Source organism: Theropithecus gelada, chromosome 1 (assembly GCF_003255815.1).
Source record: "Theropithecus gelada isolate Dixy chromosome 1, Tgel_1.0, whole genome shotgun sequence".
Lineage (NCBI taxonomy): Eukaryota > Metazoa > Chordata > Mammalia > Primates > Cercopithecidae > Theropithecus > Theropithecus gelada.
Window position 1 is genome coordinate 46,854,459 of NC_037668.1, and position 13,011 is coordinate 46,867,469.

Sequence of the window (13,011 nt, forward strand, 5' to 3'; positions counted from 1 at the left end):
AAATGTTAAAATAAAAAATCGATGCCACCTCCTTCTTCAGTCTTTCATACAGCACAGAGCAGCTTCCCGAGTTTGAGGATGATTAAATATACGAGATGCTCTCCAGATCCAGTTCTGCTTCTGTAGACTTTTTTGTTCTCTCTCACTTATTTATTACTTTTTTTGAGACGGAGTCTTACTCTGTTGCCCAGGCTGGAGTGCAGTGGTGCAATCTCAGCTCACTGCAACCTCAGCCTCTCGGGTTCAAGCAATTCTGCCTCAGCCTCCTGAATAGCTGGGATTACAGGCGCATGCCACCATGCCTGGCTAATTTTTGTATTTTTAGTAGAGATGGGGTTTCACCATATTGGCCAGGGTGGTCTTGAACTCCTGACCTCGTGATCCACCTGCCTCGGCCTCCCAAAGTGCTGGGATTACAGTCATGACCCACTGCGCCTGGCCTCACTTATTTATTTTTAAATTAACATATAAAAATTATAAATATCTATTTAAGGTGTACAACATGGTGTCTTCAAGAATCTCTTTATATATGCAATAGCTGAATTCAAGAGACCATCAACTATGTTTGAAATACAGTAGCCGGAAGAGTCTAACAGATGGGATGTGACATAGCAGAAAATGCATCTCTGATGGGGATACTCAAGACACAATCTCCTGGCAGGTCTCGGGACTCACCTTCTCCACTACTCAGGACTGTTGTTCCAAATGTTAGAGTTTATTTTCCAAAGATGACCACTCCATTCTCTCACATGCTCTTTGCACAGGTATCTTTGACTCTCCTCCCAGGACACAAGAGTGATGCTATGGACTTCTGCGGGATATAAAAGGCCACACGGCTTCTGCCTAGTTTTCTTGGGATGTGCTCCCTTGGAAGCCACATGCAGAGGCCACGTGTGTGCTGGTTGATGACAGCAGCTGATATTCCAGCTGGCCCTCAGCAGCAACTGCCACATGCTTGAGTGAATGTCCTCAGGCGATCCTAGCCTCCAGCTGCTAGATCACCTCTCAGACACTGAGGAACAGATGAGGCTTCCCTGCTGAGCCCTGCCCAAACAGATTTCTGAGCTAATTGATTGTTTTATTACACATAATTGAGGCATTATATACAATTGACCCACTTAAAGTGTATAATTTAATGGTGTTTAGTGTATTCAGAATTGTACAACCACCACAACTTCAGAACATCTTTATCACCTCCCCAAAAGAAACTCTGTACTCAGTAGCAGTGCATCTCCATTTCCTCCCAAACCCCCTCAGTCCTAGGCAACCACTCATCTATTTTCTGTGTCTAATAGATTTGCTTATTCCAGATACTTCATATAAATGGAATCATACAATATGAGGCCTTTTGTGAGGGGCTTCTTTCACTTAACATGTTTTTAAGGTTCATCCATATTGTAGATGTTTCATACTTAATTCCTTTTTTGTTTTGAAAAATGTTCCATTGTACATACAGATATTTTGTTTATCCATTCATCTATTGATTGACATTTGGGCAGTTTCCACTTTCTGGCTATTATGAATAATGCTGCTATAACATTCATGTAATTTTTAATAAGGACATATATTTCTTTTTCTTTTTTTTTTCCAAGACAGAGTCTCGCTCTGTTGCCCAGGCTGGTGTGCTGTGGCGAGATCTCAGCTCACTGCAACCTCCATCTCCCAGGTTCAAGCGCTTCTCCTGCCTCAGCCTCCCAAGTAGCTGGGATTACAGGCATGTGCCACCATGCCTGGCAAATTTTTGTATTTTTAGTAGAGATGGGGTTTCACCATGTTGGCCAGGCTGGTCTTGAACTCCTGACCTCAGGTGATCTGCACGTCTCGGCCTCCCAAAGTGCTGGGATCACAGACGTGAGACACTGTGCCCGAACTCATTTCTTCTAGGTATACCTAGGGAGTGAAATTTCTGGGTCATATAGATGCTTAATCTTTTTAAAAAAACTGCCAAAATGGTTGCACTGTTTTACCGTCCCAATGGCAGTGTCCTAAGGCTCCCATTTCTCCAAACCCTCAACACTTGTTATTTTCTGTATTTTACTGACTCTGATCATCCTAGTGCTTAGTGGATTTGAAGGGGTTTTAATTTGCTCTTCCCTGATAAGTACTGATTTTAAGCAGCTTTCCATGTAGTTACTGACCACCTGTATAACCTCTAGAAAAAGGTCTATTCCAATCATCTGCCCATTGTTTAATTGGGATTTCTTTTCTTTTCCTTTTTTTTTTTTTTGAGACAGGTCTTGCTCTGTTGCCCAGGCTAGAGTGCAGTGGTGTGATCTTGGCTCACTGCAGCCTCCACCTCCTGGGCCCAACAGATCCTCCCACCTCTGCCTCTCGATTGGCTGGGACCACAGGTGCCCGCCACCATACCCGACTAATTGTTTTGGTATTTTTTGTAGAGACAGGGTCTTGCCATGCTGCCCAAGCTGGTCTTGAACTCCTGGGCTCAAGTGATCTGTCCGCCTGGCCTCCCCAAGTGTTGGGATTACAGGCGTGAGCCACTACACCTGGGTGGGTTTTCTCTTTTATTACGTTGTAAGAGTCCTGTATCTATTCTAGCTACAAGTTCCTTAACAGATATGTGATTTGCAAAATACCATCCCATTCTGTGGGTTGTCTTTTCACTTTCTTGATAGTGTTCTCTGAAGCATGAATACTTTAAACTTTGATGGTGTTGACTTTACTTTTTCTTGTCACATGTGCTTTTGGCGTCAACATCTAAGAAACCACTGCCTAATCCAAAGTCACACTTACTCAAATATTTTCTTCTAAGAGTTTTATAGTTTACCTTATACATTTAGAAGGTGATTCATTTGAGTTAATTTTTTGTTTATGGTATGGGGAAGGGGTCCAACTTCACTCTTTTGCAGGAGGACATCTGGATATTGGTGAAGATGATTCTTTTCCCTATTGAACTGTCCCTATTGAGTTGTCACTCAACTCTAAAATCAGTAATTTATTTCTGGACTCTCAGTTTTGTTCAGTTGCTCTACTCTTATGCCAGAACCATTGTCTTTATTACTGTAGCTTTGCAGTGTTTTGAAATCAGAACGTGTGAGTCCTCCAACTATGTGTTTTTCAAGACTGTTTTGGTTCTCCTGGGTGCTATGAATTTCCGTATGAGCCTTAGGATTAGTCAATTTCAGTATTAAGAAAAAGCCAGCTGGGAGTAAGAGGAATTATATCAAATCTTTTGATCAATAAGAAGGATTTTTTTTTTTTTTTTTTTGAGATGGGGTCTGATTGTTGTCACCCAGGCTAGAGTGTAATGGCATGATCTCGGCTCACTGCAACCTCTATTTCCAGAGCCCAGGCGATCCTCCCACCTTAGCCTCTGGAGTAGCTGGGACCACAGGTATGTGCCACCACATGCAGATTAATTTTTTTGTATTTTTGGTAGAGACGGAATTTCACCATGTTGCCCAGGCTGGTCTCAAACTCCTGAGCTCAAGTGATCCACCTGCCTTGGGCTCCCAACATGTTGGGATTATAGTCATGAGCCACTGTGCCAGCCTTGGATTTTATCTTTTCAAGCAACTTATTAATGTGGTTTGTTGTGCAAAGATAACTGATACGCTCCTCCACATGGGTGAGCATCTGTTTTGTTATGGGTAAAGAGAAAAGATGGTGACAACATAGGGAGACCTCCACTCCACAAAAAGAAATAAAAACTTCTTGGGAGGCTGAGATGGGAGGATCCCTTGAGCCCCGGAGGTCAAAATTGCTGTGAGCAGTGATCATGCCACTGTACTCCAGTGCAGGCGACAGAACGACAGTCTGTCTCAAGAACAAATAATAAATATAAATGAAAAAGTAAATTTCCAGGTTGGGCCTCTTGCATCGCTTCAAGAAGCTGCTCCAAGTGCTGCCTGCTGCCCTGCCCATGGCTGGAGGGATTTCGCTGCACTGGGAATGCAGCAGGTTCAGCAACCACTGAACCGAGGATTCTTCTTCTCAGCCTTGGTGCCTCCTGTTTGGAGTAGGGGTTTCTAAGGGAAATGAGGACCGTGGCTGCCTATGTCCCCACGCCGAACAGAGGCCCAGAGCCAAGGCTGAGAACCTTATGGGTGAAAAGACAAGAGGCTTTAGTTAAGACAAGAGGAGGCTGAGACTGAGAGCGTTCAAGATGTTCCACAGATCCTGGGAAGCGTTCTGCTTGGTGGTGACTCTAATGGTAGTTTCTTTGCCCCAGTTGTTTCATTCCTAAGAATGTACTGAGGCGATTCTGAATTAGAGCAAAGGTACTGCAGGTGTACAACCCTCTTTTCTATCGTGTGTAGAAGAGTGAGAGGCACCTCAGTGTTGAGAGGTCAGGTGAGTATTCAGACCAGGGGAGACCGCGGAGACCCTGGGAGGACAGTGTGCTTCTGAGGCCCTCCCACTACCCCTGTCCTCTGAAGACTCCAGCCCATGGTTCTGCCCTTTCTCAGTCCCCAGGTAGGATGGGAAACAAGGTGTCAGCAGCAGAGAAAACAAGTTTTGGGGGTTCACTCAAGACCTGGGTGACAGCCAGGTCAAGTGCCTGCTTTATTCAACAGGGAGTGCTCAAGTGGGACTCACCCCCGCCTTTCACAGTGTAAAGTAAACAGGGAGCAAGGCAGGAAGCTAGAAAAATAATGCATGGATCTAGACAATCCAGAAAGACTGCTGAGTCAGCTTAAGGCCAAGACTGGTCAGTGTGAGAGAACAAAAGAGGTGACAGAAGAGCCTTGGGCAGCCTGAGCCACGATGGGCCTAGCGGAAGTAGTTGGGACATTCGTGAGCAACCAAATGCCAGGCTTGATTAAAGGCGTCCACGACAGCCGGCTCCAGGGGCCCTTCCTCCGTTGCTGCCAAGTTCTGCTCCAGCTGCTCCAGGCTGGACATGCCCAGAATGACTGTGTCCCCATGGGCACCCTGCAAGGGAGACAGCCAGACTTCAACCTTCTTCTGCTACACAGCAACTCCACTCACAGCCCTCCCAGCCACCTCCCTGCTGAGATTTGGGGTCTCTGTTTATATTTCTATCCCGTATGTCCAGAAGGACATAAGGTGCCTTGGATAGCTGTACCCATGTGACTTGAAACCTGTATCCTTTCCCCTACTGCCACACGACACTTCCAGACAGACCTACATTCACAGCCCAGTTCTGCCCCCCAGCAGCTGTGTAAAAATAGCTAAGTTGGCTGGGCACAGTGGCTCATGCCTATAATCCCAGCACTTTGGGAGGTCGAGGTGGGAAGAATACTTGAGCCAAAGTGTTCAAGACCAGCCTGGGCAACAGAGAGAGACTCTGTCTCTACAAAACACAACAAAACAAAATGAACCAGTGGTGGTGGTGCATGCCTCGGCCCAGCTACCAGGGAGGCTGAGGCAGAAGGATTGCTTGAGCCCAGGAGGTTGTGGCTGCTGCGAGCTATGAGTGTGCTGCTGTTCTACAGCCTAGGTGACAGAGTGAGATCCTGTCTCAAAAAAATAAAAAAGCAGGCTAAGTTATTAAGCTTGTTTTGACATTCAATCTTTTTTTTTTTTTTAAACAAAAACATTGGCCGGGCGCGGTGGCTCAAGCCTGTAATCCCAGCACTTTGGGAGGCCGAGACGGGCGGATCACAAGGTCAGGAGATCGAGACCATCCTGGCTAACACGGCGAAACCCCGTCTCTACTAAAAACACAAAAAATTAGCCGGGCGAGGTGGCGGCGCCTGTAGTCCCAGCTACTCGGGAGGCTGAGGCAGGAGAATGGCGGAAACCCGGGAGGCGGAGCTTGCAGTGAGCTGAGATCTGGCCACTGCACTCCAGCCTGGGCGACAGAGCGAGACTCCGTCTCAAAAAAAAAAAAAAAAAAAAAAAAAAAAAAAAAAAAAAAAAAACAAAAACATTTTTCCTTGTGTTTTGTACAAAAAAGGGGTGGGAGGTGGTGCAGTGCGGTGGTGGCGGCGGAAAAATATGGAACGTTTCACAAATTTGCGTGTCATCCTTGCGCAGGGGCCATGCTAATCTTCTCTGTATCATTCCAATTTTAGTATATGTGCTGTCGACATGGGCACGACATTCAATCTTTTTCTCTGTTTTCAGCATTGGAATGAGAGAAAACTTATGTAAAACACAGCTCCCACATGCTGAACATCTACCGGATACATGCCAGACACTATGCAATATGGAATGCTGAAACTGGAGGTAAGTTTGTTGCTGTTATTTTCGTTGTTGTTTGCTTGTTTTTTTAGACAGGGTCTTGCTTTGTCACCTGGGCTAAAGTGGAGTGGTGTGATCTCAGCTCACTGCAGTCTTGACCTCCCAGCCTCAAGCCATCTTCCCATCCCAGCCTCCAGAGTAGCTGGGAACACAGGAGCAAGCCATCACACCTGGCTAATGTTTTTGATTTGTTGTAGAGATAGGGTCCCACTTTCTTGCCCAGGCTAGACTCAAATGCCTGAGCTCAAGCAATCCTCCCATCTTGGCCTCCCAAAGCGCTGGCCTACAGGTGTGAGCCGCTGCCACCGGTCAGGAAATAAGTTTTAACCAGGAAGACAGGAGGCATCAAGAGAGGGAAACCTAAAGGGTGAGATGGGTGGGCTTTAGTTAAACCTGTGTTAAAATGTCTGCCACTTTAATAGCTGGGTGAACCTCGGGTTTCTCATCTATAACACTGGGATAATCATACTCCATGAAGCCTAAGGAATAAGAAGATCCCTGTAACGAAGCCCTCACTACAAAGCCTCCACTCAGATACCATCAAAGACCAGTGGGAAGAGTGTTTATGAGAACTGGAAGAAAGAGAAATTTCAGAGGAATTGAGAAATCAAATGCTTTGGGCTTCACCTAAAGGCTCCCCTGGAAGGGAAGGAGCTGAGGGCCCAGGGTCGCTGGTTACCTGCAGCTGTGAGTGGTGGTACATCCACCAGAGGGCGGCCGAGGTCATGCTGGGGGCGCTGGCGCCATATGTGGCCTGCAGGGCCTTCTCCACCAGGGCAATGGCCTGGAAGTGGTGCTCCTTCCAGAAGCTGTGCAGGGGGGACAGTGGCACAGGGGTCAGTACCATGGGGATCACACTGGGAGCCACGACCAAAGAGCCATCCAGGGCCACTGCCCCACCCCACACCCTGCAGCCCTGAGGGGAGGGTGTCCTCTCTAGTCATAGGTCTCCCACTTTGCTGGGCATCAGAACCACCCAGGATGCCAGGCCCCTCGACAGAGACCTCAATGAATCTTTATTCCTGAGGACTCAGGAACCTGCTCTGACTTTCCCCTAGGGACACAAAGCCTGCTCAGATGGGGCAGGACTCCCTCCTGGGCCTTTTTTTTTTTTTGACACTTGGTCTTACTGTCATCTACACTGGAGTGCAGTGGCATGATCATGGTTCACTGCGGCCTCAACCTCTTAGGCTCAAGTAATCCTCCTGCCCCAGCCTCCTGAGTAGCTGGGGCTACAGGTGTGCACCACCACGCCTGGCTAATTTTTTGCTTTTTTTTTTTTTTTTTTTTGTAGAGACCATGTTGCCCAGGCTGGTCTTGAACTCATGAGCTCAAGCAATCCTCTCACTTCGGTGTCCCAAAGTGCCGGGATTACAGGTGTGAGCCACCATGCCTGGCCCATCCTGGGCTCGCTCTTTCCTTCCCAGCAGGTGATTGCTCAGAAAAGAGCGACGACTTCAAGACCCCAACATCCAGGGAGCCTCATTTCCTCCCGGAGGTCCCGAGACAACAAGAACACGCACAGAGCGTTTGGGAATTCCTGAAGGAATGCAGGGGAGCAGGTGCAAACAGCAAGGGAAGGGCTTACCTCAGGAGCAGTCCAGGACTTCATTCCACACAGAGCTGACCCCACCCCAGCCATCCTCACCAAGCCCAACCCCAGCTCACCGATTCCTGTAGGTCTCAGCCCAGCTATTCCCAAAGAAGCGGCCCACGGGCTGTTTCCCGTCCTTGTCCTCATACTTGTACTTGCCAGTCAGCAGGCCCCCTGCGGGAAGGCAGCAATCAGACCCCGGGCCCAGAGTGCCCCAGAAGCTGCCACATCCCTCGGGGCTCTGGTCTAGGGGAGGGGCAGGGACCCAGGAGGGCTGAAGGACGCAGCCCAGCCCCTTGCCAAACCCTCCCTGCTTCCCAGGTCCTGGGCTGGGCATCTGTGGGTCGGAAATAGGCTGAGACAGGCTCAGGAATGCTCCACGTACCAGCCAGAGGGTTGTAGGCATAGAACCTCAGTCCAAAGTGCCTGAGGCAGGGGAGGAGCTCCGTTTCCACCTGCCGGGTGGTGGCGTTGTACATACCCTGCAGGGAGAGGGACCCCGGGGAGAGGGTGGACGTGTCAAGAGAAGGAACTGTTGCCTTCCACTTTTAAAACTCTAAAGCAACACCAGCCCAGGACTTCAGCAATCTTCTAACATGACTACTGTTAGCAGGGGATGGAGGGACGGTGTTGGGTCCAAGGACAGAAAATTGAAGTGGAATGATATCTTTCCACAAATATCTGGTGTGTCAACTCCACGCTGGACACTGGTTACAACCACAAGTAGGTGTCACAAAATCCCTGCCTCCAGAAGATGTTTACTCAAGTTTAAAAAAATAGACAGGAAGGCAGTTAATTACAATAAAGTTAGGTTCTACGATCAAACAAGGAGCTGGAAAGTACTCGCTGAATGTATGAAGATGAGGTTTGGAGACTGGAGACTCCTGTGGGGCTGTCTAGAAAGGCTTCCAGAGGAGGAGACCTCTACGTAAGGCCCGAGTGCTTCTCCCAGGGAGGACGGCAGGGGAAATGTGTTCCAGGCTGAAGTACGAAAGGAGGTGGGGAAGGAGGGGTCCAAGGTGCACAGGCCGGCAGGAAGGAAGCAGACGCCCAGTGGCCCGGCTGAGGAGCTTGAATGGCATCCTGAGGGTACGTGGGAGCCATCTGCAGGCTTTCAGCAGGGGAGTGGCTGCTATGCAGAGGGCACAGGGGGCAGTCAGAGGGGCAAAGACAGCCCAAGATGAGCAGGAGTCCTGGAGACCTTGGCCTCTGCAGCCCCGGCCCTCACCTGGTACACAGTGGGCACGATCCAGCCATTGCTCTTGCAGAGGGTACAGATCTCGGCCACTTCCCAGGCGGCATAGTTGGAGAGGCCAAGCTCCACGAACTTGCCCTGCAGGGGTGAGGCAGCAGTCAGAACCCAGTGCAGCCCAGACTAGGAAGGGGAGGCCAGGGTGGGGCCCTGGGGAATGCGGCTGTTCCCTGCTCCACCCTGGGACCGCCCTGGTGCCTCTGCTGTCATGAGTAGGAGCAGGATAAAGAAAGGAGCAGGAGCCCACCTTCGGAGCCCGGAGGGTCCCCTCACCTCCTGGTGCAGCTGGTGGCAGGCGCGCAGTGTCTCTTCCACTGGGGTGCTGTGGTCAGGTGCATGTAGGTAGAAGAGGTCCACTCGGGGACACTGCAGCCGCTTCAGTGATGTCTCCAGCTGGGACCGGAGACTGTCAGGCTTTAGTGATTTTCCATCCCAAGGGTTGGCCTTGGTGGCAATTTTCACTTGGAGAGAGAATGGAATGGTTAAGTAACCTACTAAAGCCATTTGCCAACTTGTGTAACCCTAGCTAAATTACTAATATTCTCTTGGCCTCAATTCTATGATCTGTAAAAATGGGGTGATAATAATCAAACTGTCCTCAATGGGACGTCCTGGGGATTAAATAATGTCATATATGTGAGTTCTCAATGTTCACCTATTAGAATAACTATCATTAGTCACCAACCTACTGGCTGTGCAAGGCCTTGCACTAGAAACTGAGTATGCAGAGATGAACTGAACACAATGGATCTCTGCCCTCCTGGAGACCTAGAGGATGACGGTACAATATGGTAAGCACAGGAGGGAAAGGCACACTGTGCCAAGGAGACCAGATGAGATGCATGAAGCCAACTTGGAGACTCCAGGGAAGGCTTTCTCTAGGGGATCACCGCCAGAGTCCCAGCCAACAAGGAGGAGCAGGAAGTACCTTCCAGAGCATAGGAACCTATGCAAAGTCAAAGAGGCAAAAAAAAAAAAAATAAAATAAAAATAAAAAAAATAAAATAAAAAACCAGTACGTGAGGCTCCAAACCTTCAAGTCTAAGTTATAAGAGCATAAATTCCAGAGCAAGGAGCAGTGGGACATAGGACAAGACACAGGGACAGACCTGATCCCAAAAGTTCTTAAATACCATCCCACTGAATCTGAACTTGATCATTCCAGGTTTTGTCAGGGTGTGAACCGGTCACCTGTGTTCACACTTGGCTGCAGTATAGAGAAAGAAGTCAAGGGGGTAGGCCTGGAAGAATTTAGGAAAGCGAAGCAGTCACATGAATGTGGCCTAGTGGTAGAGATCAATTTGTGAGCTTAGAAGGCAAACTGAGCAGAATGTAATTATAATTCTCCCCTCCCCTTCCCGACTCACAGAAGCATGAGCATACATCCAACTACTGTAGAGACACATCGCTATGACAACAGTGTTCTGCATCCAAGCAGCTTGGAAATGAGTTAACTTTCCACTAATCTTTCACCTAGAAAGAACCCCAGCTGTTGGTCCAGGTACAGTGGCTCGAGTCTGTAAACCCAGTTTGGCAGTACTTTGGGAGGCTGAGTAGGGAGGATCACTTGAGCCCAAGAGTTTGAGATAATCCTGGGCAATGTAGCAAGACCCTCCCTCTATAAAAATAAAAATTAAAAAAAGAACCCCAGCTGGGCCAGGAAAGGTAGCTCACGCCTGTAATCCCAGCACTGTGGGAGGCTGAGGTGGGTGGATCACCTGAGGTCAGGAGTTCGAGACCAGCCTGGCCAATGTGGTGAAATCCCATCTCTACTAAAAATACAAAAATTAGCCAGGTGTGGTGGCACGTGCCTGTAACCCCTACTTGGGAGGCTGAGGCAGGAGAATCACTTGAATCCGGGAGGCAGAGGTTGCAGTGAGTCCAAATTGTGCCACCGCACTCTAGCCTGGGTGAGAGAGTAAGACTCTGTCTCAAAAAACAAAAAACAAAACAAAACAAAAGAACTCCAGCTGTCTGGATTGGTGGGTGGATGGATTCTGCACTTTTCGCACTTGGCAAACTCAGCTCAGTAGCTCAGAGGGGTGTCATGAGATCAGCTGGGATATGGAAGAGAACAGGTTCCACAGTTCCTCATCCAGATTTTCTCCATTTCCCCACAGCCCTGTAGGCATTCTCAGCATGAACTTTGCCTCAGGCCTGGCTTGAGGACTTTGGTCCAGTGAGCTCCTGGCCTCAAAGATGGAAGCGGGAAAGGGCTGGAGAAGAAAAACTAACTCAGGGACAAAATCTTCATTATTAATAATATGTAACCTGGCTGGGCACGGTGGCTCACACCTATAATCCCAGCACTTTGGGAGGCTGAAGTGGGCAGATCACTTGAGGTCGGGAGTTGGAAACCAACCTGGCCAATATGGTGAAACCCCATCTCTACTAAAAATACAAAAAATAGCTGGGCGTGGTGGCGTGTACCGGTAATCCCAGTTACTTGGGAGGCTAACACAGAGGTTGCAGTGAGCTGAGATCGTGCCACTGCACTCCACCCTGGGTGACAGAGCAAGATTCCATCTCAAATAATAACAACAACATGCAGCCAGGTGAACTAGAAAGAGCGTGGGCCTGAGATTCACATTCGCCTTCTTCCCCCCACCCCACCCACCACACGCTACGACTCTAAGGTGGGACCAGAGAGAGCCTCTCCTCAGGGGTGGGCAGCAAAAGCCTCAGGATAGTCCAGTGGGTGAAGCATGGTAACAGCCCACGTTCCCTGGGTCCTCACTGTGTGCCAGGCACCCTCCCAAGGGCTATCAAGGGCACCAGGCTCACGAGGAACAGTCCCCTCCATCCTCCGCTCAAGCCCCACCTGCCCACTGGCCTTCCTTTCACACATCACGCACATTGCATTTCCAAACCAAGTCTTTGCATAGACTCTAATGCTCCTTTCTCCTGTTCTCCTCCAACCTACCACTGAGCCTTTAAGGCCAAGCTCCATCCAGCATTTGCTGAGCCTTCCCTAGTGCCTCTCCCTGGCCTGCAGCTCCCCAAAGTACTCTCTCTTCTGGGCTCTCCAGCAATCATTATTTCAGTCTTCCCCATTAGACTCTGAACTCCGTGTGGAGGGCTGCAGTTACTTTCTCTCCTATGATCCATGTCAAAGCCTGGCATAGAGTGGAAAGTCCCTACCCCTCACGCATCTGCACTCCCAAACACCCCTACTCTCCCAGCCAGCCTGAGGCATCGCCACAGTTCTCCCTGAGACAGGCAGAGGTACTGCCAGCTGAACAGGGCAAAGTCTAGTAGTTAAGAAAAGGCCAGGATGAGAAAAGGCTGCCCAGAGAGTGCATGGGTGATGATGGCAACGAAGGGGTAGAGAAAAGGGGGAGAGCCTGGATAGGGACCGGTTATGGGCACCTGGCAGGTTTGGAGGCGGGGGCATCAATGGAGGTGGGAAGCGACGGGCCAGACCAGGCTAGGGGGGTACTCTCGCGCTGCAACTCCCAGTGGAAGGACGGTGGGGGAAAGGAGTCAGGGTAAAGCACTGTCCAGTTGTCCTGGGGTTCCCAGAGCTGCGGGGTGGACGCGGGTGGGGCGAGGGACAAAGCCGTCGGTGCTGCCCGCGGCCGGGCCCGGGCGGGGTGGTGCACGGCTGGGGACGGGCTCAGCTCTGCACGATGCATGGGGAGAATCAGGGGCCACTGTTACCTCTGCAGTCACCGCCGCCCAGCCCGAGCCCCAGGCCGCCCAGGATGGTCTCGGACTGGCCGTCGCTGTACATGAAGGCCGTGTCCAGTTCGGTGTGGCCGCGCTCCAGAAAGGCGCGCACGGCCGCGGCGCTGGCGGGCGCGTCCATGCGGCGCCCCATCTCCATGGTGCCCAGCACCGTGGCGACCCGCGGTGGCGGTGGCCGGGACATGGCCAGCGCGCGGGCCTCGGGCTGCGGGGAGCGAAGCGCGCAGGGGACGGCGGCGCGGGAGACTACGCGAGACCCGGCGCTCAGCATAGCAGCAGCGCCTGCGCGTTGGGAGCCGGAGGGCCCCGC

General features: G+C 50.2%; 1 protein-coding gene and 1 non-coding gene across 3 annotated transcripts; both read right to left on the minus strand.

Moving 5' to 3' along the window:
• Positions 1-4,474: 4,474 nt before the first annotated feature.
• On the minus strand, positions 4,475-12,988 carry LOC112622230 (aflatoxin B1 aldehyde reductase member 2). 2 transcript variants are annotated; one of them, XM_025381538.1, is made up of 7 exons: positions 12,675-12,988; positions 9,288-9,475; positions 8,991-9,095; positions 8,148-8,244; positions 7,837-7,936; positions 6,848-6,977; positions 4,475-4,893 (listed from the first exon to the last, which is right to left on the minus strand). In XM_025381538.1, the coding sequence occupies exons 1-7, from the start codon at positions 12,970-12,972 to the stop codon at positions 4,732-4,734; spliced, it is 1,080 nt and encodes a 359-aa protein (XP_025237323.1). In that variant the 5' UTR covers positions 12,973-12,988; the 3' UTR covers positions 4,475-4,731. The 2 variants fall into 2 exon arrangements, with proteins under 2 accessions (XP_025237323.1, XP_025237329.1); XM_025381544.1 differs by lacking the exon at positions 8,991-9,095.
• Positions 5,917-6,023, minus strand: LOC112615166. Its single transcript, XR_003117295.1, has one exon. It is a non-coding gene; the product is annotated as a U6 spliceosomal RNA (small nuclear RNA).
• Positions 12,989-13,011: the final 23 nt, after the last annotated feature.